General features: G+C 43.4%; 1 protein-coding gene and 1 pseudogene across 2 annotated transcripts; both read right to left on the bottom strand.

Annotated features, from left to right (window-relative positions):
- Positions 1-67: 67 nt before the first annotated feature.
- Positions 68-26327, bottom strand: LOC129631610 (galectin-16-like). 2 transcript variants are annotated; one of them, XM_055552745.1, is made up of 5 exons: positions 26089-26327; positions 14243-14373; positions 1498-1577; positions 897-1107; positions 68-324 (listed from the first exon to the last, which is right to left on the bottom strand). In XM_055552745.1, exons 3-5 carry the CDS (start codon positions 1533-1535, stop codon positions 211-213), a joined length of 363 nt encoding a protein of 120 aa, XP_055408720.1. In that variant the 5' UTR covers positions 1536-1577; positions 14243-14373; positions 26089-26327; the 3' UTR covers positions 68-210. The 2 variants fall into 2 exon arrangements, with proteins under 2 accessions (XP_055408720.1, XP_055408719.1); XM_055552744.1 differs by lacking the exon at positions 14243-14373.
- On the bottom strand, positions 21825-25109 carry LOC129630653 (glycine cleavage system H protein, mitochondrial-like; annotated as a pseudogene).
- Positions 26328-26780: the final 453 nt, after the last annotated feature.

The raw sequence follows: 26780 nt of genomic DNA, 5'->3' as shown, positions 1-26780 counted from the left end.
GGACGACGTTCTCTTTGTGCCAAATCTGCCCTTGATGTCTTCCCTACAAGCAAGAGCCAAGTCCTGGTTCATATCAGGAATATTTTATTATCACTGGATTAAGTGTGAGGGCAGGGGCACATCCTGGCATCTTCTGGGAGTGGCCATGATCCTGCACATTATGGAAGAGTGGAATGGGGTGGATATCTTCACTGGAAGATCTTCTGCCCCTTAAAATCTATCCACTGAAGTCAGCACAGTATCTCCCTTCAACTTCAGCATTTTCACAGACTGTACGGGCAGGCGGTGGGCAAACTGGCAGAAGGACTCATTATTCACAAACACCTAAGGAAGGAGATATATTTCTTGTGAGCTCAGAATGATTAGGCCTCCTCTTTCCCTTTCCTATTTTCATTGCCTTCTGTAAAATTTCTTTACTCTGTAAAAGCAAAGCAGAAATTCTCCTCCAGGACATCCTGCCAAAACAGTGCTGTAGAAATCATCCTCCATGTCCACTTCCTCGCCTCCACAGCTGCCATCCCTGCTTTACCCTGAGGGCAGGGGGCCTGCACGTCTCCCTCCACACTGCTGACTGTCCGATACAGTAAGAGCTGTGTGGCGTTCACCTCAGCATCTCTACTTGTACAGCACACACACTGAGTACAGCACACAAGATCCTGAGTATAGATGCCTGTGCTATACAGGGACAAGGGGCTCCATCACTCTGTTGTACGCCTGAAACTAACATGGTAAGGTAAATCAATGATACTTCAATTTCAAAAAGCACATGTGTTAAAAATACAAAACAAACAAAAAATTGGTCTTTTGAGATCACATCAGAGTTGGACTCGCCATGTGTTTCTCCACAGCAGGCCCAACACAGCCACGGCGCTCCACACCCTGGAGGGCCCACACACCTTGTATTCATTCTCCAGCACCAAGAATCGCAGCTCAAATGGCTGGCCTGGCACAAAAGGGTCAGAAAACATTCTCTTTTCCTCCTGCCATCCCCCTTTCTGGAAACTGTTCATCACCACCATGCTGTTCGTGTAGACTCGGAAATGGAATGCAATGTCGCTGTCTTCCTCAATACCCGTGCAGAAATCCACCACAAGCTCTGGGTTCTTCCTGCAAAGACAAGAGGATAGCTCCTGCTGGCAGGCATTTACTGTAGACAACAACATCCTCAGGAACAACCACAGTCCTTTTTTCTCTCTCTCTCCCTCCTTCCCCTTCCCCCTGCCCTCTTTCTCAAAATATTTATACCTTTCTCACTTTGCTATCTCTCTCTCTCTTTTCCTCCCCTGCCTCCCCCGCCCACACACACACACATACACACAGACACACAGAGGAAGGAAATCCCACCTGAAGTGTAATCTCACACTTTTGCATGAGACACCTCAGCTTCTTCTGATGATTAAAGAAGATCAAGCCGTTTCCAATGAATGTCCCCCAGACATGCTAACACTCTCCCCTTGTGCTTCACCCTCCATCAGACATAAACTGGCCTCTACTCACCCAGAAGTAGACTGAAGAGTTGCCTTGATCTTCACCATGAAACCCACAGCCAGGGAAACAGACTGCTGATAGGGGTTCGGCTGTGGAAGAGATGGATGTGTCAGTGAGTGAAGAGCCCATGTTCTCTCTTCCACATCATTGCCCAAGCAGACTCAGGACACAAAACGTGATCTCCTCCTGCAGCTAAGAGACATTAGTATACCTCCAACAAGGAGACATTAATTCGAGTCCAGACATGCACTCAGAGGCACAGATACATATATTATATACAAACCCTTCCAAACCCAGAGAAACAATATGCAAAAGGACATACAATAACACAAATCCAGTGATTCCCACTCACACACACACACACTCCTTCCCATTCTCTACCAGTATTCACACAATGATTTGTGTCAAGGTGACCTGGCACCAGCAGCAGAGGTAATCAGATTCCTTCCTCCCATTCTTCATACCAAGCAGTCCATAGTCTCCATCTGGGCCTTTCTTCCCTGCTGAAACTGTATGTGTGAGTCTGTCTGGAGAAGGTGCCCTATAAATGCCATTAGGAAGTGAATCACCCCTGACCCTTTCACTCAGGCTATAGAGCCCCACCCTCTGTTCTTCTGAAATTCATGATATAAAAAGTGTGTTCAGTCCACACTATCCAAAGTCCCCTGTGATAATAAAAAGTGGGTTCAAACTGTACTCAGTTCAGTTCAGTTCAGTCACTCAGTCGTGTCCGACTCTGCAACCCCATGAATCGCAGCACGCCAGGCCTCCCTGTCCATCACCAACTCCCGGAGTTCACTCAAACTCATGTCCATCGAGTCGGTGATGCCATCCAACCATCTCATCCTCTGTCATCCCCTTCTCCTCCTGCCCCCAATCCCTCCCAGCATCAGAGTCTTTTCCAATGAGTCAACTCTTCATATGAGGTGGCCAAAGTATTGGAGTTTCAGCTTTAGCATCAGTCCTTCCAATGAACACCCAGGACTGATCTCCTTTAGAATGGACTGGTTGGATCTCCTTGCAGTCCAAGGGACTCTCAAGAGTCTTCTCCAACACCACAGTTCAAAAGCATCAATTCTTCGGTGCTCAGCTTTCTTCACAGTCCAACTCTCACATCCATACATGACCATAGGAAAAACCATAGCCTTGACTAGATGAACCTTTGTTGGCAAAGTAATGTCTCTGCTTTTTTATATGCTGTCTAGGTTGGTCATAACTTTCCTTCCAAGGAGTAAGCATCTTTTAATTTCATGGCTGCAAATCACCATCTGCAGTGATTTTGGAGCCCCAAAAAATAAAGTCTGATGCTGTTTCCACTGTTTCCCATGAAGTGGTGGGACCAGATGCCATGATCTTCGTTTTCTGAATGTTGAGCTTTAAGCCAACTTTTTCACTCTCCACCTTCACTTTCATCAAGAGGCTTTTGAGTTCCTCTTCACTTTCTGCCATAAGGGTGGTGTCATCTGCATATCTGAGGTTATTTATATTTCTCCCGGCAATCTTGATTCCAGCTTGCGCTTCTTCCAGTCCAGCGTTTCTCATGATGTACTCTGCATAGAAGTTAAATAAGCAGGGTGACAATATACAGCCTTGACGTACTCCTTTTCCTATTTGGAACCAGTGTGTTGTTCCATGTCCAGTTCTAACTGTTGCTTCCTGACCTGCATATAGGTGTCTCAAGAGGCAGGTCAGGTGGTCTGGTATTCCCATCTCTTGAAGAATTTTCCACAGTTTAGTGTGACCCACACAATCAAAGGCTTTGGCATAGTCAATAAAGCAGAAATAGATGTTTTTCTGGAACTCGCTTCTTTTTTCCATGATCCAGCGGATGTTGGCAATTTGATCTCTGGTTCCTCTGCCTTTTCTAAAACCAGCTTGAACATCTGGAAGTTCACAGTTCACATACTAGAGATGCTGATATGCTTAATCTAAGTGCAATTCCTTGTGTCTACTGATAAGTGACAATGATACAGCTGTAACAGAGAGCTCCCTGGCTACCCTTATTCATAAAACTGGCGCCCATCCCATGCTGTATGCAACTGACTTTTTGACATCGAACCTATTCCAGAATCTTTGCTGGCAATTTCCCTATTCGCCTTACACTTGGAGAGACACACCACTTGGATGAGAGTCCAAGCTCTGCCACTGTGAAGCCTTATTAAAGTGTAACCTCTGCTAGACCCAGTCTTCTTACACACAGAATATCTGATGACCATAATCCCAAATCAGAGGGTTGTGAGTAAAGAAATCAAAGGGATCCAACCATCTATCTGTTCATTTGACAACTGTTTATTGAGTGATGAATCGGCAGCAGGCTTTGTACTATCTGCATAAGTGGAAAAACACAGATAAAAATCTTGCTCCATGGAGCTTATACTCCAGCTGGAAAATATATGCAGTAACTTTCAAATTATAATACACAAGTAAAATATATAATGTGTTAGAAGGGAATACGTGTCTTGAAAAAGATGTTGTTAATAGAACAGAGCAGTCCACAAAGGGCTTAATCTCAAATAGGCTGGTTAAGGTGGCCCTTGTTGAGGAGATGAGAACTGAGCAAAGGCTTAGAGGTCAAGAAAAGAGCCACGTGTATTTTGGGGAAGAACTTCTAGTTAGAGAGATCAGCATGGAGACCACAATGTGAAAGGAAAAGACCACAACATGAAGTTTCGAGGAACAAAAGGGTGACTGTGTGACTGGAGTAAAGAGAGAGAAGGAGGGTTGAACTCAGGAGATGGAAAAGTAGATCACAGGCTATTGCAGGACTCTTGCTTTAAGTGAGATGGGAGCTTGAGGCAGATGAGGGATCTGTTCTCAGGTGTGTTTTAAAAGGATCTCCTCTGATGCTGTGTGGAAAATAGACTGTACGTGGACCTGGACAAAATAAGACTGTTCACAATGCCATTACAGTAATCCTGGAGAGCAGTGACCGGGACTTGGATGCGGTTTGGTAGAACTGTGGAGTTCAGCAAAGAGGTCCCCATCCACAGCAGTGAAGCCTGCAAGGCTTAGTTACAGCCCTGGACATAGCAGACACCCATGCAACCAGGCTTCCCATTCACCCTCTCCACCCCCCACAGTGCTAGAGGCTGTGACTCAGGCACTCTCAGAAGAGGAGCTCACCATCCCAGTACCCCAGGCAGTGAAACCAATGGCACTGCATCTGCAAGGCACTAAGGGCCTGGAGGCACAAGCAATGATAGTCAGGGATTGGAGCCTTGCCCCTGACACAGGCAGTGGAAGGTGGAAAGTGCTAACCAAAGGCAAGGATGGTTCAACATCCAGATATCAATAAATGGGATACACCACATCAAAGAAAAATAAAGGATAAAAGCTATGTGATCATTTCAATACATAAAAACATTTGTCAATATTCAACATATATTAGTGATTTTAAAAAATCTCAATAAACTGGATATAGAAGAAATGTATTCAAAATAGTAAAGATGACATATGACAATCTCATAGCAAACATCATACATTCAAGGGTGAAAAGCTGAAAGCTACCCCTCTAAAATCAAGAACAAGACAAAGATGCCCACTCTGCCACTCCTATTCAACATAATATTGGAAATCCTAGCCAAAGCAATTAGACAAGAAAAAGAAAAAAAGATATCCACATTGGAAACGAGAAAATAAAGCTGATGCTATTTTTGGATGTCATGATTTTATATACAGAAAACCCAAATAACTCCACCAGAAATTATTAAAAATTATAAATAAATGTAATGCTTTCCTGGTGGCTCAGACAGTAAAGAATCCACCTGCAATGCAGGAGACCTGGGTTCAGTTGCTGAGTTGGGAAGATCCCCTGGAGGAGGGCATGGCAACCCACTCCAGTATACCTGCTTGGAGAGTCTCAATGGACAGGAAAGCCTGGCAGGCTACAATACATGGGGTCACAAAGAGCTGGACATGACAGAGTGACTAAGCACATAAATGAATACAATAAAGTTGCAGGGTACAATATCAATAGACAAAATGTGAATTTCTACATGCTAAAAATGAGCTACCAGAAAGAGAAATTAAGAAAGCAATTGCATTTATATTCACAACAAAAATACACAGGAATAAATGTAATCAAGGAGGTGAAAGACCCATACACTGAGACCTACACAATGTTGAAAGAAAGTGAAGAAGACTCAAATGGAAAGATAGTCCATGTTCATGAATTGAAAGAAATAAAATTGTTAAAATGTCCATATTACCTGTACAACTTACATATTCCATGCAATCTCTATCAAAATCTCAAAGACATTTTTCACAGATAGAAAATGTTAACATTTATATGGACTCACAAAAGACCCCAATAGCCAAAGATATCCTGAAAAAAGCTGAAAGTCATACTCCTGTGGTCTCAAACTATATTAAAAAGTCATGGTAACTGCAGAAAAAAACATGATAATCAAAACTGCACAGTACTGGAAAAAAAAAAAGATACATAACCAATGGAACAGAACTGAGAGCCAAGAAAAAATCCACACATAAATAGATAATTGATTTATGACAAAGGAACAAAGAACATACCATGGAGAAAGGACAGTCTCTTCAATAAATGCTATGAAAGTTGGGCATACAAAAAAAGAAACTATTATCTCACACCATATACAAAAATCAACTCAAAATTGATTAAAAGCATGAATCTAAGACCTGAAACAATAAGGAGAAAACATTGGCAGCATGCTCATTGACATCAGTCTTAGCAGTATCTTTCTAGATATGTCACCTGATCGGAGGGAAACAAAAGCAAAAATAAACATCAAACTAAAAATCTCCTTCATGGTAAACAAAACTACCGGGGTCCAGCCCCAGCAGGATCCAGGGGTACCCTCAGGATGATGGCCTAGGCGATAAGGATAGCAAAGCGGAGAGCAGGGCTTGATCTTCCTTGATTAACACAGAAAGCCAATAAAGCTCCTGGGTTCCAAGGAGTCATCCTGAAAGAAGAACAGAGAGAGAAAAGGAGAGAAAAGGAAAAAAAGAATGACACGGGGAGACCAAGCTTCGGTGAGTGAGGCCCATAACTTTACTTTCAAAAGGAACTTTTATACCTTGACTTGTACATAGAGGGAAATGAAAGATGCAAAGTCATACAGAGTCAGCCCAAACATTGCATCTGTTTTGTCTTTATCAAAACCAGGATTTTTTCTGCATACCTTTCCCATAAACAATGTTGTGTACATTATCTTCTGGCCTTGGAGGCCTGTGGACATTTTATGACCCTTTTTTGATAAAGGCTGATCAGCCAGAAAACTTGTTATCCCTTAAAGTGTTTCTTCTTTATTTTTCCCAGCCTCAGAAAGTACTAAACAGAGTTACATTCTCACGGAGCAAAGGTGCAGTGGGTCACAACAAAGAAAGAACCAATTAGCTCAAAGGTCTGACGTGGTTAATTCCAAGGCTGCTATTTGTTTTTCTTACATTCCAACTATGTTAACTAATGCACTCCCAGGTGCACAATGGATAAGGGATATGGAAACTTGGCAGCAAGCATTGGCCCAATAATGAAGCCCTTTACCAGTACTATCTATTCTAATAATTTTTCATCCCTTAAAGGATACTATGCTCCTTAGGACTTTTAGAATGTTTTGGCTTCCCATGCCTTTCAAGGTTGGGGAGTTGTGAACAATCATGTGTGTTAATTGCAAGAGTATGGATAAACCTGTCAGGCAAGCTAGAATGCCAACAGAGGGGTTAAAATAGAAATATTCCTTTCATGCCCAAGAGACTTATTAACTAAAGCCCTAAGTTGATTTTTTACAGAGAAAGATGGTCGGGGATAGCCCCCTGTTAATGTCAGAAGAGTTGGTGAAAGGCACAAAATAGTAAGACAGACAGATTCTGGTTTTGGGGTAGATGCTCGAGCAGATTCAGGGGGTCCCTCGAGGTCTGATCTGCCTTTGCCTGTCAGGTCTCTTCCACATGACCTTTGTCATGGGTGGGATCTCCCATGGTGGCTCCCGGCACAAAACCATCAAGGAAATGAAAAAATAACCTACCAAACAGGGGAGGATATCTGCAAATAATACATCAGATAAAGGTTAATATCCAAAGTATATAAAAAACTCATATAAGTCAACAACAAGAAAACAAACAACCTGATTAAAAAGTGGACAGAAGCCAAACAGACAGTTTTTCATTGTCTGGAAGAAGACATCCAGATGGCCACATAAAGATTGTTTAACACCACAAATTATTAGGGAAATGCAAATCAGAACCACAATTAGATATCAACTCATGCCTGTCAGAATGGCTAGTAACAAAAAGGTAAAAAATGAAAAGTGTTGGCGAGGATGTATAGAAAAGGGAACCCTCATACACTGTTGCTGGGAATGTAAATTGGTATAGCCACTATGGAACAAGTTGAGGACAGAACTAACACATGATCCAGCTATCCCACTTTAGGCTATGTACACAAAGAAGACAAAAACACTAACTCATCAAGATAAATGCACCCCTATGTTTGTCAAAGCATTATGGACAATAGCAAGATATGGAAACAAAAAGTACCCATCACTGGATAAAGAAGAGGTGAGATGTAGACATATATATATGAAACACTACTCTGATATAAAATAGATGAAATTCTGACAATTGCAACAACATGGACAGGCTTTGAGGGCATCATACTAAGTGGAAATAAGTCAGATTGAGAAAGACAAATATCATAAAACTTCACTCATAGGTGGAACATAAAAAGCAAACAACATCAACAAAATAAATAAACACACCTAATGAAAATAAATGCATAGGAAACAGAATAGTAGTTATGGGGGGAGGCAAAATGGGTAAAGCAGATCAACTGTACGATGATGGACAAAAACACGATGTTTGGCGGTTGAGAGGATACAGATGCAGAAGTGTAATGCTGCACACATGAAACTTTTATGACATTATAAACCAATGTTACTTCAATAAAAAATTAAAAGTGAGACTCAAGAATGACTAGTAGGATTTTGGTCTTCTTACTGAACTACTGAAGTCACACACTGAGGTCAGCAAACTGTGGCTGGGACCACTGGGAAGGAAAAAGATAAGGAATTCAGCTTTGGGCACTTGGAGGTTGAGATGCCTATTGTACAGGGTTTAAGGCATGAATTTGGAAGAGAGGTCTGGTCAGAGACGTAAAATTTGAAATTCTAACATATAGATAGCAATTAAAACTGTGACACGCTGAGATCACCAAGGGAGTGAGTGCAGCTTACAACGGGAATGAATCGGCACTGAGTTGTTCAGATCAAGGACCCAAAAGAAAAAGAGGCAGAAGTGAAGGACAGTGAGGTTAAGAAGAAATCAAGAGATTACATGAGCATTGTCCTGAGTAGAAAAACCAACCTTAAAAGGTCACATAATGTGTAAATGCATTTGTTTAACATCCTCAAAAGTTTAAATCCAGAGACAGAACATACATGGGTAGTGGCTTATAGATAGTGGTCAGGGAGAAGTGTTAGATGCTGCTACAAAGGAATAACATGCGGTCTATCTTCATGCTGGAGTGATTTTTTATCTTGATTGTGGTGCTGGTTACATATACCTACATTTCTCATAAAATGACACAGAACTATATGCATACATTGTACCAATGTATAATCCCTGGTTTTGACACCGGATGGTAATTATGTAAGATGTTTCCAATTGGGAAAAACTAGGCAATAGGTGGCACTAGCAGTAAAGAACCCACCTGCCAATGCAGGAGACATAAAAGTCATGGGTTCGATCCCTGGGCCAGGAAGATCTCCTGGAGGAGGGCATGGCAATCCACGCCAGTATCCTTGCCTGGAGAATTCCATGGACAGAGGAACCTGGGGGCTACAGTCCATAGGATTGCAAAGAGTCAGACTTGACTGAAGTGACTTAGCACAGCTCAGGCAATGGGTTCATGGGACCTCACTATACAACATTTGCAGCTTCTCGAGAATTCATAATTCTTTCCAATAAAAGTTTTTCTTTTTAAAAAATCTTTTTTTAATTTTAATTTATTTTTTATTTAAGGATAACTGCTTTACAGAATTGTGCTGGTTTCTGCCAAACATCATCAGCAAACTAGATATGGAAGGGAAATTTCTCAACCTGATAGAAAGCTATAATAAATCTACAGTCAACAACACACTCAATAATGAAAAACTGAATGTTTTCAGTCTAAGATCCAAAATGAGCCAAGATTCATTATCACTACTACCTGATCTAGTACTGGAGGGTTTAGTCAGTAAAATAAGGCAAGAAAAGGAAATAAAATAAATAGAACAGAAAGTCTGACCCTGCCTAGAGTTAAGGAGACTTTTTTTGATTACTTGATACTTGGGGAAAAAAAAATGAAACAGAATGAATCTCAAGGGTACTGTGAGGAATGAAAGATGTTGATCTCAACAGGTTACTTACTGTACGACTCAACTCTTGACAGCAAAAAATTCCAGTGATGAAGCTCAGTGCTCATCAAGGCTTCGGATTAGGCTGAGAACCTGACTACAAAGGGGTAGCGCAAGGGAGTGTGTGTGCGTGGAACAGTGGTGGTGGTTACACGGTGGCTACACACGTGACAAAATGAGATGGTATCCCTCACACACACACACACACACACACACACACTGAAGACATGCAAAAACTGCTTAAATTCTAATAAAGCCTTGTGTTCTTTAAAAAATATTATGTCACACGGGATCTTTCATTGCAGTGCACACTCTTTGATTGTGGTGTGGGAGCTTCAGTAGTTGAGGCCCACTGGCTCAGTTGTTCTGTGGTATGTGGGATCTTAGTTCCCTGACAAGGAATCGAACCTGTACCCTCTGCAGTGGAAGCGCAGAGTCCTAACCAGTGGAAGGGTTAGGGAAGTCCTTCCGAGAAGTCCCTGGAAGCCTGTGTTAAATATCATTCCCGCCAACCTTAAATGAAGATGCCCAACAAACATAGCAAAGCAGTCACCCCTTCTTCTAGAAAATGAAGCAATTGACAGCAGTGTTGATACTATTTGCAATTTCCTCATTGCTGTGTATTACTCACATTACTTTTTGTATTGTTTAACATTTCCTACTGTCTTAGCATTACAACAAAGTTGACACGGGTACTAAATACTTTTCGCATTAAATCCTAAGATAAGATATCTCAGCATGGTTTCACCAGAATTTTCTCTTCCTTATTCTGATTAAATTTTAAACATGAAATGCCTATTTACTTTTCTTTAGATTATCTAATCATAAAGAGATTCTGAAGAAACAGCTGAGATTTATTAACCAATAGAAATTACTGTGGATTTCTGAGAAACACTAGAGGGAAGTGTTTTTATTTATTATAGTTTTATTACAGAGGGAAGATAAGGCATTCATTTAAACGAAGGATTATAAAATGACTATGAAGCATCTACTAGGAGCAATGCAATTTCAGGGACACGGGTATGCAACAGTAAGGTATCATACAATCTCTGGCTTCACTAAGCTGTCAGGTGATGGGCGGTGCTCCATCCTTGAAGAATTTTAAAGCAGAGCCAATAGGACTTGTGGACAGAGTGCATACTGACAGGGAGTGTTTAACAGGAGGATTCCTGCATGCTCTTTCTCATAAATCCTCTGTTCCTTACCAGCACGCTGCTCCTAGGACTGAGGTCATAGGATGAGACATGCATGAATCTCCTTCAGTAAACATTCTCCTTATGACAAAACTGCTTAATCACAACTCTCTTTCTTGAGATATGGATTGTTTTCTGACCTTATGACCATTGTTAATCCCTCGTTCCCTTGGTAACACTTGCTGTACGTTTGGTTATCTCATCTTTATCATTGTAGAAAGAAATTTCTTGTACGACAGCCTATATATACTCACAGAAAGATCATTAAAGCATCCTTTCCTCCACCAGAGGCTTGGATACCCGTGTCTTTCTTTCTCTGTCTCTCTCTAACTGTCTCTCTCCCTCCAGCTAACTCTCTGGAGCATGGAAACCCGCCCGCCTCACTCTCGTGCCTGGGCTTTCAAGACCTCCTTGAGAGGGCGCCCTGTGCCTTCGTGAGCGGTGCAAGCCCTGTTCTAAGGTTTCTGGTTCTCTGCGTAAACCAGGGAATATTAGCCTCTTTCTCTCTTTCACTTTCTTATCATCGACTCCGGACCACCAGGTTCCAGTCCATTAAAGGACCACAACAAGGTGTGGGACCAGGTGTGACGGAAAGATGAGCAGAAATAACTCAGGTCTGGCCTGAGCTGCCGTGACAGCGACAAAGATGGACGGTGGACTGCTTCTAAGCTGTGGGAAGGCCTGAGTGTGCTGGCATGGGGGCAGAGTGCAATAATGTTTATGCTATTTACATTTATAAACATTTTTTTTTTTTTTTTTTTTTTTTTGCTGCTGCACCAAGAGGTATGTGGGATCTGGTTCCCCAACCAGGGATGGAACCTGTGCCCCCTACAGTGGAAGCACAGTCTTGACCACTGGACCACGAGGGAAGTCCCTACATTTACAAACATCTCTAATGTCGGGTCCTGGACAGGCTCCCCTGTCCTTTCCCTGCTTAATCCCTACTATTTCTAGGACCATATTAACAAAGCCCAAGTGTACAAAAGGGGAATTTCAAACAGAGGCACTTCTGGCCCTTCATAAACCCAGAGCCTGGACCCACCTCCTCACCAATAAAGCCAAAGCCTGCTGCCCCACTTTGCTCTGACTTTACTCCCCACCAACTGAGCTGTCTCCTTGGGGAATCCCTTTACTATTTACTGTACGGATAACAAACTTTATCTTGTATTTACTGTTGCATGTAGTCATGTATGGATGTGAGATTTGGACCATAAAGAAGGCCTAGTGCCAAAGAATTGATGCGTTCAAACTGTGGTGCTAGAGAAGATTTTTGACAGCCCCATGGACAGCAAGGAGATCAAACCAGTCAATTCCTAAACGAAATCAATCCTGAATATTCATTGGAAGGACTGATGCTGAAGCTGAAGCTCCAATACTTTGGTCACGTAAGGCAAAGAGCCGACTCATTGGAAAAGACCCTGATGGTGAGAAAGACTGAAGGCAGCAGGAGAAGGGGACTGACAGAGCATGAGATGGTTGGATGGCATCACCAACCCAATGGACATGAGTTTGAGCAAGCTGTGGGAGATGGTGAAGGACAGGGAAGCCTGGTGTGTTGTGGTCCATGGGGTCGCAAAGAGTCAGACACGACTGAGCGACTGAACAACAACAAACTGTTGCATGTTCATAAATCATCCTGACATCCATACAGATTTCTGTGCGCGTGCATGTGTGTGTACTGGGAGGTAACCTGGAGGGGTGATCAGCATCCAGCAGGGGACACTAGGCCCCCAAATTAAACAGGAAGCATTATTTCAGGGGTATAATCCTCTCTCTTCATCCACTTGGGCATTTAATGGTTAATGGTTTAGTTTACAGACTTCCAGCTACTGTAGTATCCGGTCTGGGACAGAAGAGACAAGAAGAAAACTGAGGCGTCATCAGGGAACATCATGATGCTTTGGGGGCTCAGGGTCCCCATCTGCACTGTGTTTTTCTCTCCACCTTCCAGAGTCTTCTTTATTTGTCTTACATATAATCTCTAGGATTCTTAGTCAAACTAGCTTATTGGATGTGGTAGGAACAAGGATATCTACTTCAACTTTTCTGAGCAAGAGTCCTACAATTTTATGTCAAACCCAGGCTCCTCTGTCCATGGAATTCCCCAGGCAAGTATACTGGAATGGGTTGCCATTTCCTTCTCCAGGGGACCATTCCAACTCAGGGATCGAACCCGGTCTCCTGCATTGGCAGGTGGTCTCTTTACCACTGCGCCACCTGGGAAGGATTTTGGGTCAGCTGAGGATCAGCCAGTACTTTCACAGGATCGGCAGAAGTGAGGACTTATACCCAGGGAAATCAAGCCCTCCTAAAACCAAGTTCCCTGCCAAGTTTATAACAGACCTCTCTATTCAAAACTTTACTCCTTCTCTTGTCCCACTTCAGGATTGAGGAGTGTCAAAGAAAAGGGGGGAGTGTTGAACCCAAGCAGGCCACTGCAGACCCCTCCAAGGTACATTCACTGCCTCTGTAACCCCTGTTTCTTGTTTGTTGAAAAGGGCTTGAGTTTCTTTCCTAGGCCTTCCCTAAGTTCCAAAGAGCAGACTCAAACAGTTACTAATTAGGGAAGTGAGGGAATGCAGGAAAAAAACGGGAGGAGCAAGAACAGTAATGATGGCTTAAACAATGGTTCACCGATAAACAGAATCCTAGCTCCTCCTCATGATACATAAAACAATCTGACGCGTATCTCTGAGTTGTTCTACAGAAATTTACACCTAGACTCAAGTGGAGGATGATGACCACAAGCAAGTGGTTGGAACCAGAAGGTTGATGATTCGATTCCTGAAACAGGGCTTCCCGGGTAGCTCAGTAGTAAAGAATCCACCTGCCAATGCAGGAGATGTGGGTTCGATCCCTACTCCAGGAAGATCCCACCTGCCATGGAGCAACTAAGCTGGTGTGCCACAACTACTCAGCCCATGCTCTAGAGCCTTGGAGCCACAACCACTGAAGCCCGTGCAGCCTAGAGCATGTGCTCTGCAACAAGAGAAGCCACCACAATGAGAAGCCAGTGTGCTGAAACTAGAAAGTAGTCCCTGCTCTCCAAAACTTACAGGAAAAACCCAGGTAGCAATGAAGACCCAGCACAGCCAAAAATACATAAAAAAAAAAAAAAAAAAAAGATTCCTGAAACATCACCATTACTTCACCACCAACCAATCAGAAAGAAGTCATGCATCCTACAGCTCTCACCCCAAACGCTGCCTTGCTTGGAAGCCTTCGGGAAGTTCATGTCTTTTGAGCCAGGGTCGTCCATTCTTTGCCATTGTGAAAATTATAACAATGTGCACCTTTTGAGTAGATTCTGTCTGTGGGGTAAAGACCTGGGAAGAGGCACGAAGGCTGGAAATTAGACTCAGCCACCCCCTCGCTCCATCACCTTTACTCCTGTGTTTCCCCGGCTACTCCCTCCGCCCTGGCATTACCCTCACCGCAGTCCCTGCCGTGCCACAGACATGCCCTGCTCAAGGACATGCTTGTGACTGAATCTGCTTCTGACATCCCCCTTCACTCTGCTGGGTAACTCTGAGGCTTATAAACAGGAACAAAGCCAGAGGGCCGGGCTGCCAGGATTCACTTGTATTCTGCAACTCCAAGAGACTCACACACAAAACTAGACCGTTTGGAAGAGCTGCCCTGAGGAAGACATAACAATGTCAGAGCAATGGGTGAGCTGAAAAGACACAGCCTTCAGTGATCCCAGGTCAGATAAAGGGAGGAGGAGGAGGTAGGAAATTGTGTAAGATGAAAATATGTGCGTTTCTACTTGGAATGTTGTATTGAGAGTTGTGAGTGTGTGGAAGAGAGACTCCTTGTGGGAATAGTGTGGAGCTGGGACCAGTGCAATAGCGTTTGATGGTATCTGACTGAGAGTGAACTCTACCGAGACACTCACTTTGTGGGGCAGGGGTGGGGTGGGGTGGAGCACTGACTGGGATGAGGGAGTGTGTGCGTGAGTGCAAGGGGCTGAGATTATGGATCTGTCTTCATGAGTCTGTGTGTAAGAGTGGAGCACAGCTGTGCATGTATGGTGAGTGAGAATGTGGGGAGGTATGTTTGACATGGAGAGCAGCATGTCTGTGAGACTATGTGTGTGAGTGTGTGTGTAAGAAACCTGTGACTGCGTGTTGATCTGTGAGTACGTGTGCGGCTTTGTGTGCATGTGTGGGTTCGTCCTGACACAGCAGTGACTGTTTAAGTGCCTGTGGGTCTTTGCATGTGTGTCAGAGGGGATCCTGAACTGGTGGCCCTGATGACTGTGAGTTACCTGGAACTCATCTCTAAGCATTAATGAGAGTAGAGCAAGGGACTCCTTAGATGCCTCTTCTCAAGAAGAGTGCCAGAAGGCGACCTCAGGCCGGAGGGCGCTGCGTCTCCAGTCTGGGTCCACATGCAGTGGCCGCTCACTCCGCCTCCGGTCTCCTCCCCAAGCAAGCCCTTCCCTCTGCCTCACAGGAGGAGGTGAGCAGACCCTGGCCCCCGGGGGAGGGCTGCGGAAGGACATGGTCTCAGAGAATCGAACCACCTGAAGCTGGAAGGAAAAAATGCAGCCCCAGTTCAGGGTTTCCAGTAGAAATCAGTCACTAACTTGTAGATTCTCCCAATTACTTTCCTGCCACACATCCTGTGGACGAGCACTGACTGACTGGGTTCTCAACCACGCTGTACAAGTTCTTGAAAGGACATGCGTTTCCCCTTGATAATTCTGATGCGCACACATCCCACACATGGGGCCTCCCCTTCCATTATTTCCCTCTCTATTTAAACAACGTTCTTCACTGGAGTGATTTTTTTTGTATTTTTATATCCTCAAGTCTTGTCTTCAGAGTTTCAGATATCAGATGGTAATCAAAGGGTGCTATTCCAGAAAGGGTCTTCCCTCTTCTGACAGGTCACCCCTGCACGTGCCAGGGATTAGGCTAAAGACTTTACGTATACTAGCTCATCCATTCCTGGAACACCCTAGGAAGTAGGAATTCCTGATAATCCTCCTTGTACTGAGGAAACTGAGGCAGGGAGAATTCAAGTAATGGACCTAAGATCTCACTGCTAGTAAGGGACAGAATTAGGACTTGAATCCAGGAAGCTAGTTCTTGAATCCACGCCCCTGTCCGTCTCTCTTTCTCCCTGTCTCTCGTTCAGCCACACCACATGGCATGCAGAATCTTAGTTCCCTGACCAGGGATCAAACCTGCGCCCTCTGCATGGGGAGGGAAGAGACGTAAGTTCAAGTCCTTGAACCCTTGGCCCTTAACTATGACCCTCACAACTCTTCAAAGGAACAGGGCCCCAACTCTGGTGAAGTAGGGAGATGGGGGATGAGAGTTCACCCTTTGATGTCTAACCTGCTGCACCCCTGGGGACAACTGTAGGGCGGGAGCCCACACCTGGCCTTGCCCCTCATCCACTCTCGTCTCCCCTGGCAGGTCCCATACACACAGGATGTGTCCTTGACTGTCGGATCTTCACTGACAATCAAGGGAAACCTGCTGTCTCCTTCAGGTGGGTACGTTATATACAGCCCATGGTGTGGAGGTGGAGGAGGAGTGAGAACACTAGAGTGTGTGTGGGGACGGCCACTTCACGCGTGAGTGATGTTCAAGCGTGTAACCAGCATCAGGGACACAGTGCAGGCACAGGACTGCTGGCAGGTCTCGGGGACTGGGAGAAGGCTCAGGGCTTTGGCTCTTTACCAAGGGACGTAGAACGTCCAGAAGATGCAGGCCCAGGCCAGTGACTGCTGCTCAGCTTGAATCTCGGGCCAAGGACCAGGGCATCCCGCCTCCCTGGGCAGGGTGAGCTGAGGAAGCAGGTCCCCGGGAAGAAGGATGACAGCACCCCCGGGAAGGCCCGCCTTCCAACAGGAAGGAGCTGGGAGAGGAGGGGCGTGTGTGTGTCCAGTGTGGGTTCCCACACAAGGAAGAGACCTGCACAACACGCTATGAGCTTTGCCCATCGGCAGGAATCCACAAGTGCAGGCGGATTTCCACACTGGGACCGATGAGAACTCAGATGTCCCCTTTCATTCTTGAGTGTCCTGTGGCCAAGCTGTGAAGATAAACAGCCATCAAGATGGGAGCTGAACCTGTGAGGCGGAATCCTCTGAAATGCCCTGTGAGGATGGCCAGCCATCTGTCCTGCATGGCCTGTGCTGCAGAATGAGGGCAGGTAAGTGTGCCCGGGACCACCCCTTCCACGGCCTCCACAGGCTCTCCTAGAGGAACACTGCTGTCCCCCGGCCCCGCCGCAGTGCCCGGCACCCACCTCCCATCACCACCCCTGCCCCTTTCATCACAGAGCACCCTCTGCTGGTACCGCCATGCTCAGGCATTTTCCCAGATCTAACCAGGGCAAGATCAGCTTACATGCCCTTTTGCTCCAGATGCAGAATCGGCTCTGACTTCACCCACAGGTATCATTTCTACCTATGCTGTTATTATTTGAAAATTTGTGTCACTAAATAGTTAAAATATGCATATGGGTAATTATAATCCATCCAATATAACTCTTTCTCTTTCTCTCAAACCAGAACAACTTTCTAGTGTCTTTACACTCCTTCCAGAGGTAAAATATGGTTGTACAAGTACATTTATCTATTCATTTTATGCATTTTTTCATTTCTTTTTAAACAAACAGTGTTATAAGTTTCTCTAGCACACCAGGAGGACTAGAGTTTATTTGTGGTCTAGAAAGTATCTTAAAGAAATACTTCCATCCATGATGCTTCATCATTTAATGTTTGTCTAACACTGCAACAGAAGGATTACCAAAAATGATTTACCTTGACCATTATTAACACACATGAATCTCATCAATGATGCTGCATTAATGTTTCTATTCCACACTTTTGTCATTATACCTCCTAATACTTACTTACATTAGAAGAATAACTGGTTCGAAAAGCACACGTATTTTAAGTATGACAAATTAACACTTCAAAAGCGACTATCTCTGGAAAGCCTCACCAATAAAGAATAGGTTCAAATATTCTGACCTTTTAAAATCTCCCGTCAAAAGAATAGTATTTTTAAGACTGAGGAAGAGCATCATTTCATACGTCCATAAGCTGTTAAAATAATATCCTATTTTTTAGGGATCTGTACTATTTCTACCTCTTTAAAGACCACTTTACTTTCATTCCTCACCACCATCATCTCAAATCTAAGCTGCTGCTGCTGCTGCTAAGTTGCTTCAGTCGTGTCCTACTCTGTGCGACCCCATCCCTGTGATTCTCAAGGCAAGAACACTGGAGTGGGTTGCCATTTCCTTCTCCTATGCATGAAAGGGAAAAGTGAAAATGAAGTCAGTCGTGTCCGACTCTTCATGACCCCATGGACTGTGGCCCACCAGGCTCCTCCGTCCATGGGATTTTCCAGGCAAGAGTACTGGAGTGGGGTGCCATTGCCTTCTCCGCAAATCTAAGCTACTCAAAGAAAAACCTGGGTGATCAGAGTAAATGGCAGCCTAGTTTTGCAGAACAGAAATGTATGCATTCAGTGAACACTTATCAGACACTTAGACTGTGATGCTCTGTCCAAGATTCAGAAGACATAGTTCTTGGCCACAAGAATCTTCTAAGCTAGAGCAAGTAAAAGACTGCAACAGAGAGTGGTAGACCACCAGTGGAGGAATAAGAGAAATACAGAAAAGAGAGTGGACAAGTCTCCAAAATAGTCCTAAAAATCTATAGAAAGAAACATGTCTAACTGGGTTTTGAAGTTGGAATACGGGTTTTCTGAGGAAATGGTGTGTGTACCAGGGCAGAAGTAGAAAGGAAGATTGAAAGTTTGTTTGATGACATAACTGTGTTTCTTACTCATTTTCCCTTCCAAGTAATGGTAAATGGCCAAAAATATGACAGCCTTGCCCACTGACTCCCACCAGAGCCTGTGAAGTTCGTGCAGGTGTACAGAGATGTCTCCCTGTCCTCAGTGTTTATCAGCTAGAGAGGAATGTGACCAGAGTGCCCACTGTCAAGGAGATCTCTCCATCTAAGTGACCATGTGACTCCCAGAGTTGCAAACAGAATGGTTCCTCCCCACCCTTCCCCAAAATGTGGTCGTTAAAATTTCTGAAAACTTGACAGGGTTTGGTTCTTGCTCTGGGGGGAAAAAAGTGGTCATCACCAAGAGGGTTGTGAGAGTACTGTGGAAAAGACCAAAGAATCTAAGAAGGTAGATATTTACTGACACAAGGAGTAAGTGACAGGTCACTGGAATGTCCATAGGGGCATTAGCAACAATATCCTCATATAGTACCTACTATATGTCAGATGCTCTGAACTAAAATCCTTCCCCCATTGCAGACAACTAAACCAAGAGGCATCTGTCTATAACCACAAAGCTGTAATTGGTGATTTGGGGAAGAGGCTTTGTAATTTGAGAGAAATCAGGTGAAATTCGCAAAAACTACTAGACTGATCAAGTCAACAAGGCAGCAGGATTCAAAATGAACATACAGAAATCAGTTGCATTTCTTCACATTAACAATGAAATGTCAGAAAGGGAATGTAAAAAAGCAATCCCTTTTAAAATCACAGAAAAAAAAAACTTAGGAATAAACTTGACCAAGGAGGTGAAAGACTTAAATGTTGTGAACTATAAAACATTAACAAAGCAAATCAAAGATGATTCAAAGAAATGGAAAGATACTCCAAGCTCTTGTTTGGAAAAATTAATCTTCTTAAAATGGCCATACTACCCAAAGCAATCCACAGATTTAATGTGATCCCTTATCAAATGAGGGCTTCCCAGGTGGCTCTAGCAGTAAAGAATCCGCCTGCCAATGCAGGAGACGTTAAGAGACGCAGGTTTCATCCCTGGGTCAGGAAGATCCCCTGGAGGAGGAAATGGCAACCCACTCCAGTAATCTTACCTGGAGAATCTCATGGACAGAGGAGCTTGGTGGACTACAGTCCATCGGGTAGCAAAGAGCTGGACATGACTGAGTGACTAACACATACACACTTAGCAAATTACTCATGACATTTTTCACAGAAGTAGAACAAATAACCCTAGAATTTATATGGAACCATAAAAGACCCAGAATTGCCAAAGCAATCCTAAGGAAAAAGAACAAAGCAGGAGGCATAACCCTCCCAGAAATGAGGCAGTACCACAAAGCTACAGTAATCAAAATAGTGGGGGAGTGTCACACACACACACACAAAACCAGACATATGGATCAATGGAACAGAACAGAAAGCTCAAAAATAAACCCACACACCTACAGTCAATCTTCAACAAAGGAAGCAAGAATATGCAATGGGAAAAGCAAATTCTCTTCAGCAAGTGGTGTTGGGAAAGTTGGAGAGCTCATATAAATCAGTGAAGTTAGAGCACACTCTCATACCATACACAAAAATAAACTCAAAATGGCTTACAGACTTAAATATTAGATGTGTGTGCATGCTCAGATGCTCAGTTGTGTCCAACTCCTTGCAACCCCATGGACTGAAGCCTGCCAGGCTCCTCCGTCCATGGAATTCTCCAGGCAAGAATACTGGAGTAGCTAGCCATTCACTTCTCCAGGGGATCCTCCCAACCCAGGGAACAAACCCCACATCTCCTGCTTTAGCAAAGGGATTCTTAACACTAGGCCACCTGGGAAGCCCTAAAAAATAGACATAACACCATAAAACTCTTCGAAGACAATATAAACAAAACATTCTCTGACATGAAGTATATCAATGTTTTCTTAGGTCAGTCTCCCAAAGCAACACAAACAAAAGCAAATTAAGCAAATGGAACCTGCTGCTGCTGCTGCTGCTAAGTTGCTTCAGTTGTGTCCGACTCTGTGCGACCCCAGAGACGGCAGCCCACCAGGCTCCCCCGTCCCTGGGATTCTCCAGGCAAGAACACTGGAGTGGGTTGCCATTTTCTTCTCCTAATCAAACTTAAAAGCTTCTGTACAGCAAAGGAAACCACAAACAAAACAAAAATACAACTTACAGACTGGGAGAGGGTATTTGGATGAGACCAACAAGGACTTAATTTCCAAACAGTTCATACGAGTCAATACCAAATAAAAAAAACCCAACACAATCAAAAAATGGTCAGAGGACCTAAATAGACATTTCCCCCAAAGGAGTCTTACAGCTGCCCAACCAGGACATGAAAAGATGCACAATACCACTAAATTCTTAAAGAAACCCAAATCAATACTACATTCTTGTGGCCTTAACTTTCTGCTTTGCACTGTTGTCACTGGGTTAATAAAGCACTCTTTATTGCCTTCCCTTCCCTGTTAACACATCCCCACTCCCTTCACTTCCCAAAGAAATCACTGGCACTTGCTCCCAGGTCTAAGGGTCTACTTCTGGAAAAACTCAAATGAAGAGACATGCTGTAATATTTTTCAACAGTTTCCCTTTTCTGTTGCATCTTGTGGATACTAAGTCGCTTCAGTCGTGTTCAACTCTTTGTGACCTATGGACTGTAGCCCACCAGGCTCCTCTGTCCGTGGGATTCTCCAGGCAAGAATACTGCAGTGGGTTGGCATGCTCTCCCCTAGGGTATCTTCCTGACCCAGGGATCACACCCGTGTCTCCTGCAGCTTCTGCATCGCAGGTGGATTCTTTACCGCTGAGCCACTGGGGAAGCCCAGCTTAAGGATAGTTTCTTGGGAATAAGCAAATTTAAGATAAACCTTAAGGATAGTCTATCTTAACTTTGCCTATGTCCAAGACTCTTCATCTCTCTTCCTTCAGGTTTCATTTTCTAGGCACATTACTTGTTTTGTTTCAGGTGAGAAAGCTCTTGATGTGTTCCTATAATTGACACTTTTTATAAGCATTTCTACTGTATATGTGCCAATTATTATTTCTAGTATTACTAAAATAACTGTAAAATAGTTATCCCCAAATTCCCAAAAGGCTACGAGTATGTAAACAGAACCCAGATCTTAACTCTTGTGCAACCTCAATGCTTCTTTATGGACATTTTCAATTAACAGTTTCTGAGTCACATAGGCCTGATATTTCTTATCAGTGACAGTACACATCCCTCTACTAGTTAAGGTCTACCATAAGTTGACAACTGCCAATATTAATTCCTCCTGCTAGCCAAGCAAACTCCAGAGCCATGACTCCTACAGGACTATAGTTCCAAAAGCCACCATTTCAAAAGTTATCTGCTCTAAAGAAGTTATCACCAAGATCTTTTAGCAAGTAGAATATGCACCCTCATTGATGGTAATGTTATTCTCCAAATACACTGTCCTTCTCTTATACTACTGTGGTGAACTCTGCTAATCTTTCACGAAGTCCTTGTCATTTTTTCCTTAGCATAGAGATAAGCACACTTCCCAACCTCCCTTGCAGTTAAGTATTTCTATGGCTGACTTGTAGCCAATGGAATATAAGTCATGAGCACCATGTCCAAGCTTGTCCCACAAAAACCTCCTATGCAGGCTCAATTTTCCCTTCTTCTTCAAGCTGACTGGAAGCAAATCTCCATGGTGACCTGGGAACCCATGTGTTAAGGAACAGCAGGGCTGAAACCAACCTGGTTCCCTGAAAGACAGCACAGAGCACTCCAATTCAAAGGCAGAGATTGGTAAAAATTATTTTTTTATGATTCAAATATATGGTGGCTCAGATGGTAAAGAATCTGCCTGCAGTGTGGGAGACCCGGGTTCAATCCCTGGATCAGGAAGATCCCCTGGAGAAGGGAATGGCTACCCACTCCAGTATTCTTGCCTGAAGGATTCCATGGACAGAGGAGCCTGTCGGGCCACAGTCCATGGGGTTGAAAAGAGTCAGACACAACTGAGCAACTAACACTTTCACTTATATGCTATCTACAAGACACAAATCAGATTCAAAAACACAAACAGACTACAAGTAAAAATATAGGAAGAGATATACCAAGCAAACAGTGAACAAAAGAAAGCTGGAGTGGCTACACTAACTCTTTAAAATCAGACTTTACGATAAAAATTATTACTACAGACAAAAAAAATTTTCTACTAGAGACAAAGAATGACATATTGAGAGATCATTTCATCAAGAAGATATAACAAACATATAAGCACCTAACAACAGAGCCCCATAAATACATGAAGCAAAAAACAGAATCAAATGGGGAAACAAACAATTCAACAGTAATAGTTGGAGATTTCAGTATTCCACTTTCAATAATGGACAGAACATTTAGGCAGAAAGCCAAGGAAACAGAAGACTTGCGCAACTAATCCTATCAGAAATCTATCATTCCCCAACAAGAGAATGCAGATTCTTCTAAAGTGTACATGAATCATTCTCCAGGGTAGACCATCAGTTCAGTTCAGTCACACAGTCGTGTCTGACTCTTTACGACCGCTTGGACTGCAGCACGCCAGGCCTCCCTGTCCATCAGCAACTCCCGCAGTTTACTCAAACTCATGTCCATTGAGTCAGTCATGCCATCCAACCATCTCATCCTCTGTCATCCCCTTTTCCTCCTGCCCTCAATCTTTCCCAGCATCAGGGTCTTTTCAGATGAGTCAGTTCTTCACATCAGGTGGCCAAAGTATTGGAGTTTCAGCTTCAACATCAGTCCTTCCAATGAATATTCAGGACTGATTTCCTTTAGGAGGGACTCGCTGCATCTCCTTGGTGTCCAAGGGACTCTCAAGAATCTTCTCCAGCATGACAGTTCAAAAGCATCAATTCTCTAGTGCCCAGCTTTCTTTATAGTCCAACTCTCACATCCATACATGACTACTGGAAAAACCATAGCTTTGACTAGATGGAACTTTGCTGGCAAAGTAATGTCTCTGCTTTTTTATATGCTGTCTAGGTTGGTCATAGTTTTCTTCCAAGGAGCAAGCACCTTTTAATTTCATCACTGCAGTTACCATCTGCAGTGTTTTGGAGCCCCCCAAAATAAAGTATGTCACTGTATCCACTGTTTCCCTATCTATTTGCCACGAAGTGATGGGACCAGATGCCATGATCTTAGTTTTCTGAATGTTGAGTTTTAAGTCAACTTTTTTTACTCTCCTCTTTCACTTTCATCCAGAGGCTCTTTAGTTCTTCTTCGCTTTCTGCCATAGGGTGGTGTCATCTGCATATCTGAGGTTATTGATATTTCTCCCAGCAATCTTGATTCCAGCTTGTGCTTCATCCAATCCAGCATTTCTCATGACGTACTCTGCATGTAAGTTAAATAAGCAGGGTGACAATATACAGCCTTGACGTACTCCTTTTCCTATTTGGAACCAGTCTGTTGTTCCATGTCCAGTTCTAACTGTTGCTTCTTGACCTGCATACAGATTTCTCAGAAGGCAGGTCAGGTGGTCTGGTATTCCCATCTCTTTCAGAATTTTCCAGTTTGTTGTGATCCACACAAAGGCTTTGGCATAGTCAATAAAGCAGAAGTACGTGTTTTACTGGAACTCTCTTGCTTTTTCGATGATCCAGCGGATGTTGGCAATTTGATCTCTGGTTCCTCTGCCTTTTCTAAATCCAGCTTGAACGTCAGAAGTTCAGGTGTTCTTTTTAAGTTGTTTCAAACTAGTTTATTTAGGGTTTCCATTTTCACTCCTCAATCGATTTTATGTATTTCTCATATGCTTCTTCACTAGTTCATCTAGTTCTGAAGGGTTATTGAATGTCATCTTCATCAGCCAACCACCTTCATAACAAGATTTGTTGACAAGTCCTGGACTTTCTGCTCGAGTTTTATTAATTTCAGTTACTTCTCCAAGCACCAAACTCCTTTTGTTTGTTCAATTTCGTCCCAACTTCAGGCAGACTACGGTAAACATTTCCCAAAGCTTCCTGTGCAAAATTGCTGATTCCTAGTGTTTCAACACCGTTTTCTGTTGTGACCCATTCGTGTTTTTCTGTGAATTTCCGCACCGACAGCAGAGCGAGGCCGGTGCGCAGCGCTCGAAAAGCACCCGCCCACAGTCCCCAGGGCCGCGGCGAGCAGGGCTCATGTGATGCCGAGATGGCGCGCAGGCTGCCAACCGCCGCCCGCACGCTCCGCACCGCTTGCAGCGCCGTGTTCCCAGGCGCGCAGAGGGTCTCCGGCGGCACTTGGAGCACCCGGGCCCGCGGGGCGGCCCCGCCAATTCAACATTTTTACAAGACTGAAATCGTACACAGTGTGTTGGGCACAACGGAACTAAATTAAAATCAACAACAGAAGAAACTCTGGGAAATTCACACATGTGTGGAAATTAAACAATAGTCTCCTGAAGCATCAACTGGTCAAAGAAAAAAAATCACAAGAGAAATTTTAAAATATTTTGAGATAAATGAAAACAAAAACACACAACTTATGAGGTGCAGCACAAGCACTGTTTGCAAGGAAATTTAAGAGTTGTAAATGACTATATTAACAAAAAAGAAAATTTTCAAATAAATAACTTAACCTTCCACTTTAAGAAACTAGAAGAGCAAACTAAATCCAAAACAAGCAGAAAGAAATCATAAAGATGAAAACAGAAATGAAACAGAGAGGAAAAACAGACAAAATCGAGAATCAAAAGTTGGTTCCTTGAGAAGATTAACAAAACTGACAACCGTTAGGGAGACTGACCAAGAAAAAAGAGAGAAAGCTCAAATTATTTGCAATTGTCAAAGAAACTATTTTTAATGTCTATTAGAACTTACAAACATTCAGCAAAGTTACTGAACAACATGGGAACCATTGGCATTCTTATATACCAACCCGAGTCCCATGTGCCTGGCCTGTTCAATGTCTATTGATTAAAGAGGCTAAGAACCCTGGTTGGTAACACCTGTGAATCTCCCTAGTCATCCCTCCCCACTGCCTCAACTTGCTCACTGCCCCAAGTAAATTCCATTTTGAATTTGTTTCTCATTCGTTTTTAGTCACAGTTTCACTAGCCACAAATAAAGAGCCCATTCACAACAGCAAACAAATGCTTAACGTTTCTAAAATTCAAAAACAATAAAAGGCATGTAAAGTTTAAATTGCAAAATGTATCATGCACATAAAGCTTATATAACAAATTAGAACAATTAAAATGAAATTTTAAAAAATAGTCATGTAACCACCAAGCTTCATAAATAAAAACATTTGTACCTGTGAGATGAGCTCAAACCTGGGACCCTTTGCTTCAGTGGTTGCACCTGGTCAAGAGCCTCCTAGAGCAATAAAATATAAAGAAACCATAAGGAACTAAAGATAACTGCAGTTGAGGCAAATTATGAACAAGATACAAAAAGACCAAACACCCAAACAGCACCACCAAGCGGATGGGCAGATCAACTAAGCCATCCCTCCATCCACCCCGGCCCTCATCCCCACCCTCACGCCCATATATATAGGAAACGGCTCATCACTCCTTCAGAGAGCAGAGCAAGGGAACCTGCTACTTGTTTTCACTCACTCCTACAGCAACAGGAGTCCCAATAAAGCCTCGCCTGAATGTGCCTGGCCTGTTCAATGTCCATTGATTAAAGAGGCTAAGGCTAAGAACCATGGCTGGTAACACCTGTGAATTTCCCTAGTCATCCCTCCCCACTGCCTCAACTTGCTCACTGCCCCAACTAAACTCCACTTGGAATTTCTCATTTAGTCACAGTTTCACTAGCTACATCTATAAACAATTGGGGGGGGGACTATAAAACTTATGTAATTTAAAGAAAACTGACACATACATCACATTAATACAGGAGAAAGATCCATTTTAAAGATTCCAGTTCTTCCTTAATTAATCTAAGAATTCATGAATTCCTAAGCAAAATCCCAGTAGGCTTTTAGAGAAATTCTCA

Source organism: Bubalus kerabau, chromosome 17 (genome assembly GCF_029407905.1).
Source record: "Bubalus kerabau isolate K-KA32 ecotype Philippines breed swamp buffalo chromosome 17, PCC_UOA_SB_1v2, whole genome shotgun sequence".
NCBI classification, from domain to species: domain Eukaryota; kingdom Metazoa; phylum Chordata; class Mammalia; order Artiodactyla; family Bovidae; genus Bubalus; species Bubalus kerabau.
This window is presented reverse-complemented; position numbering and strand designations above follow the sequence as displayed.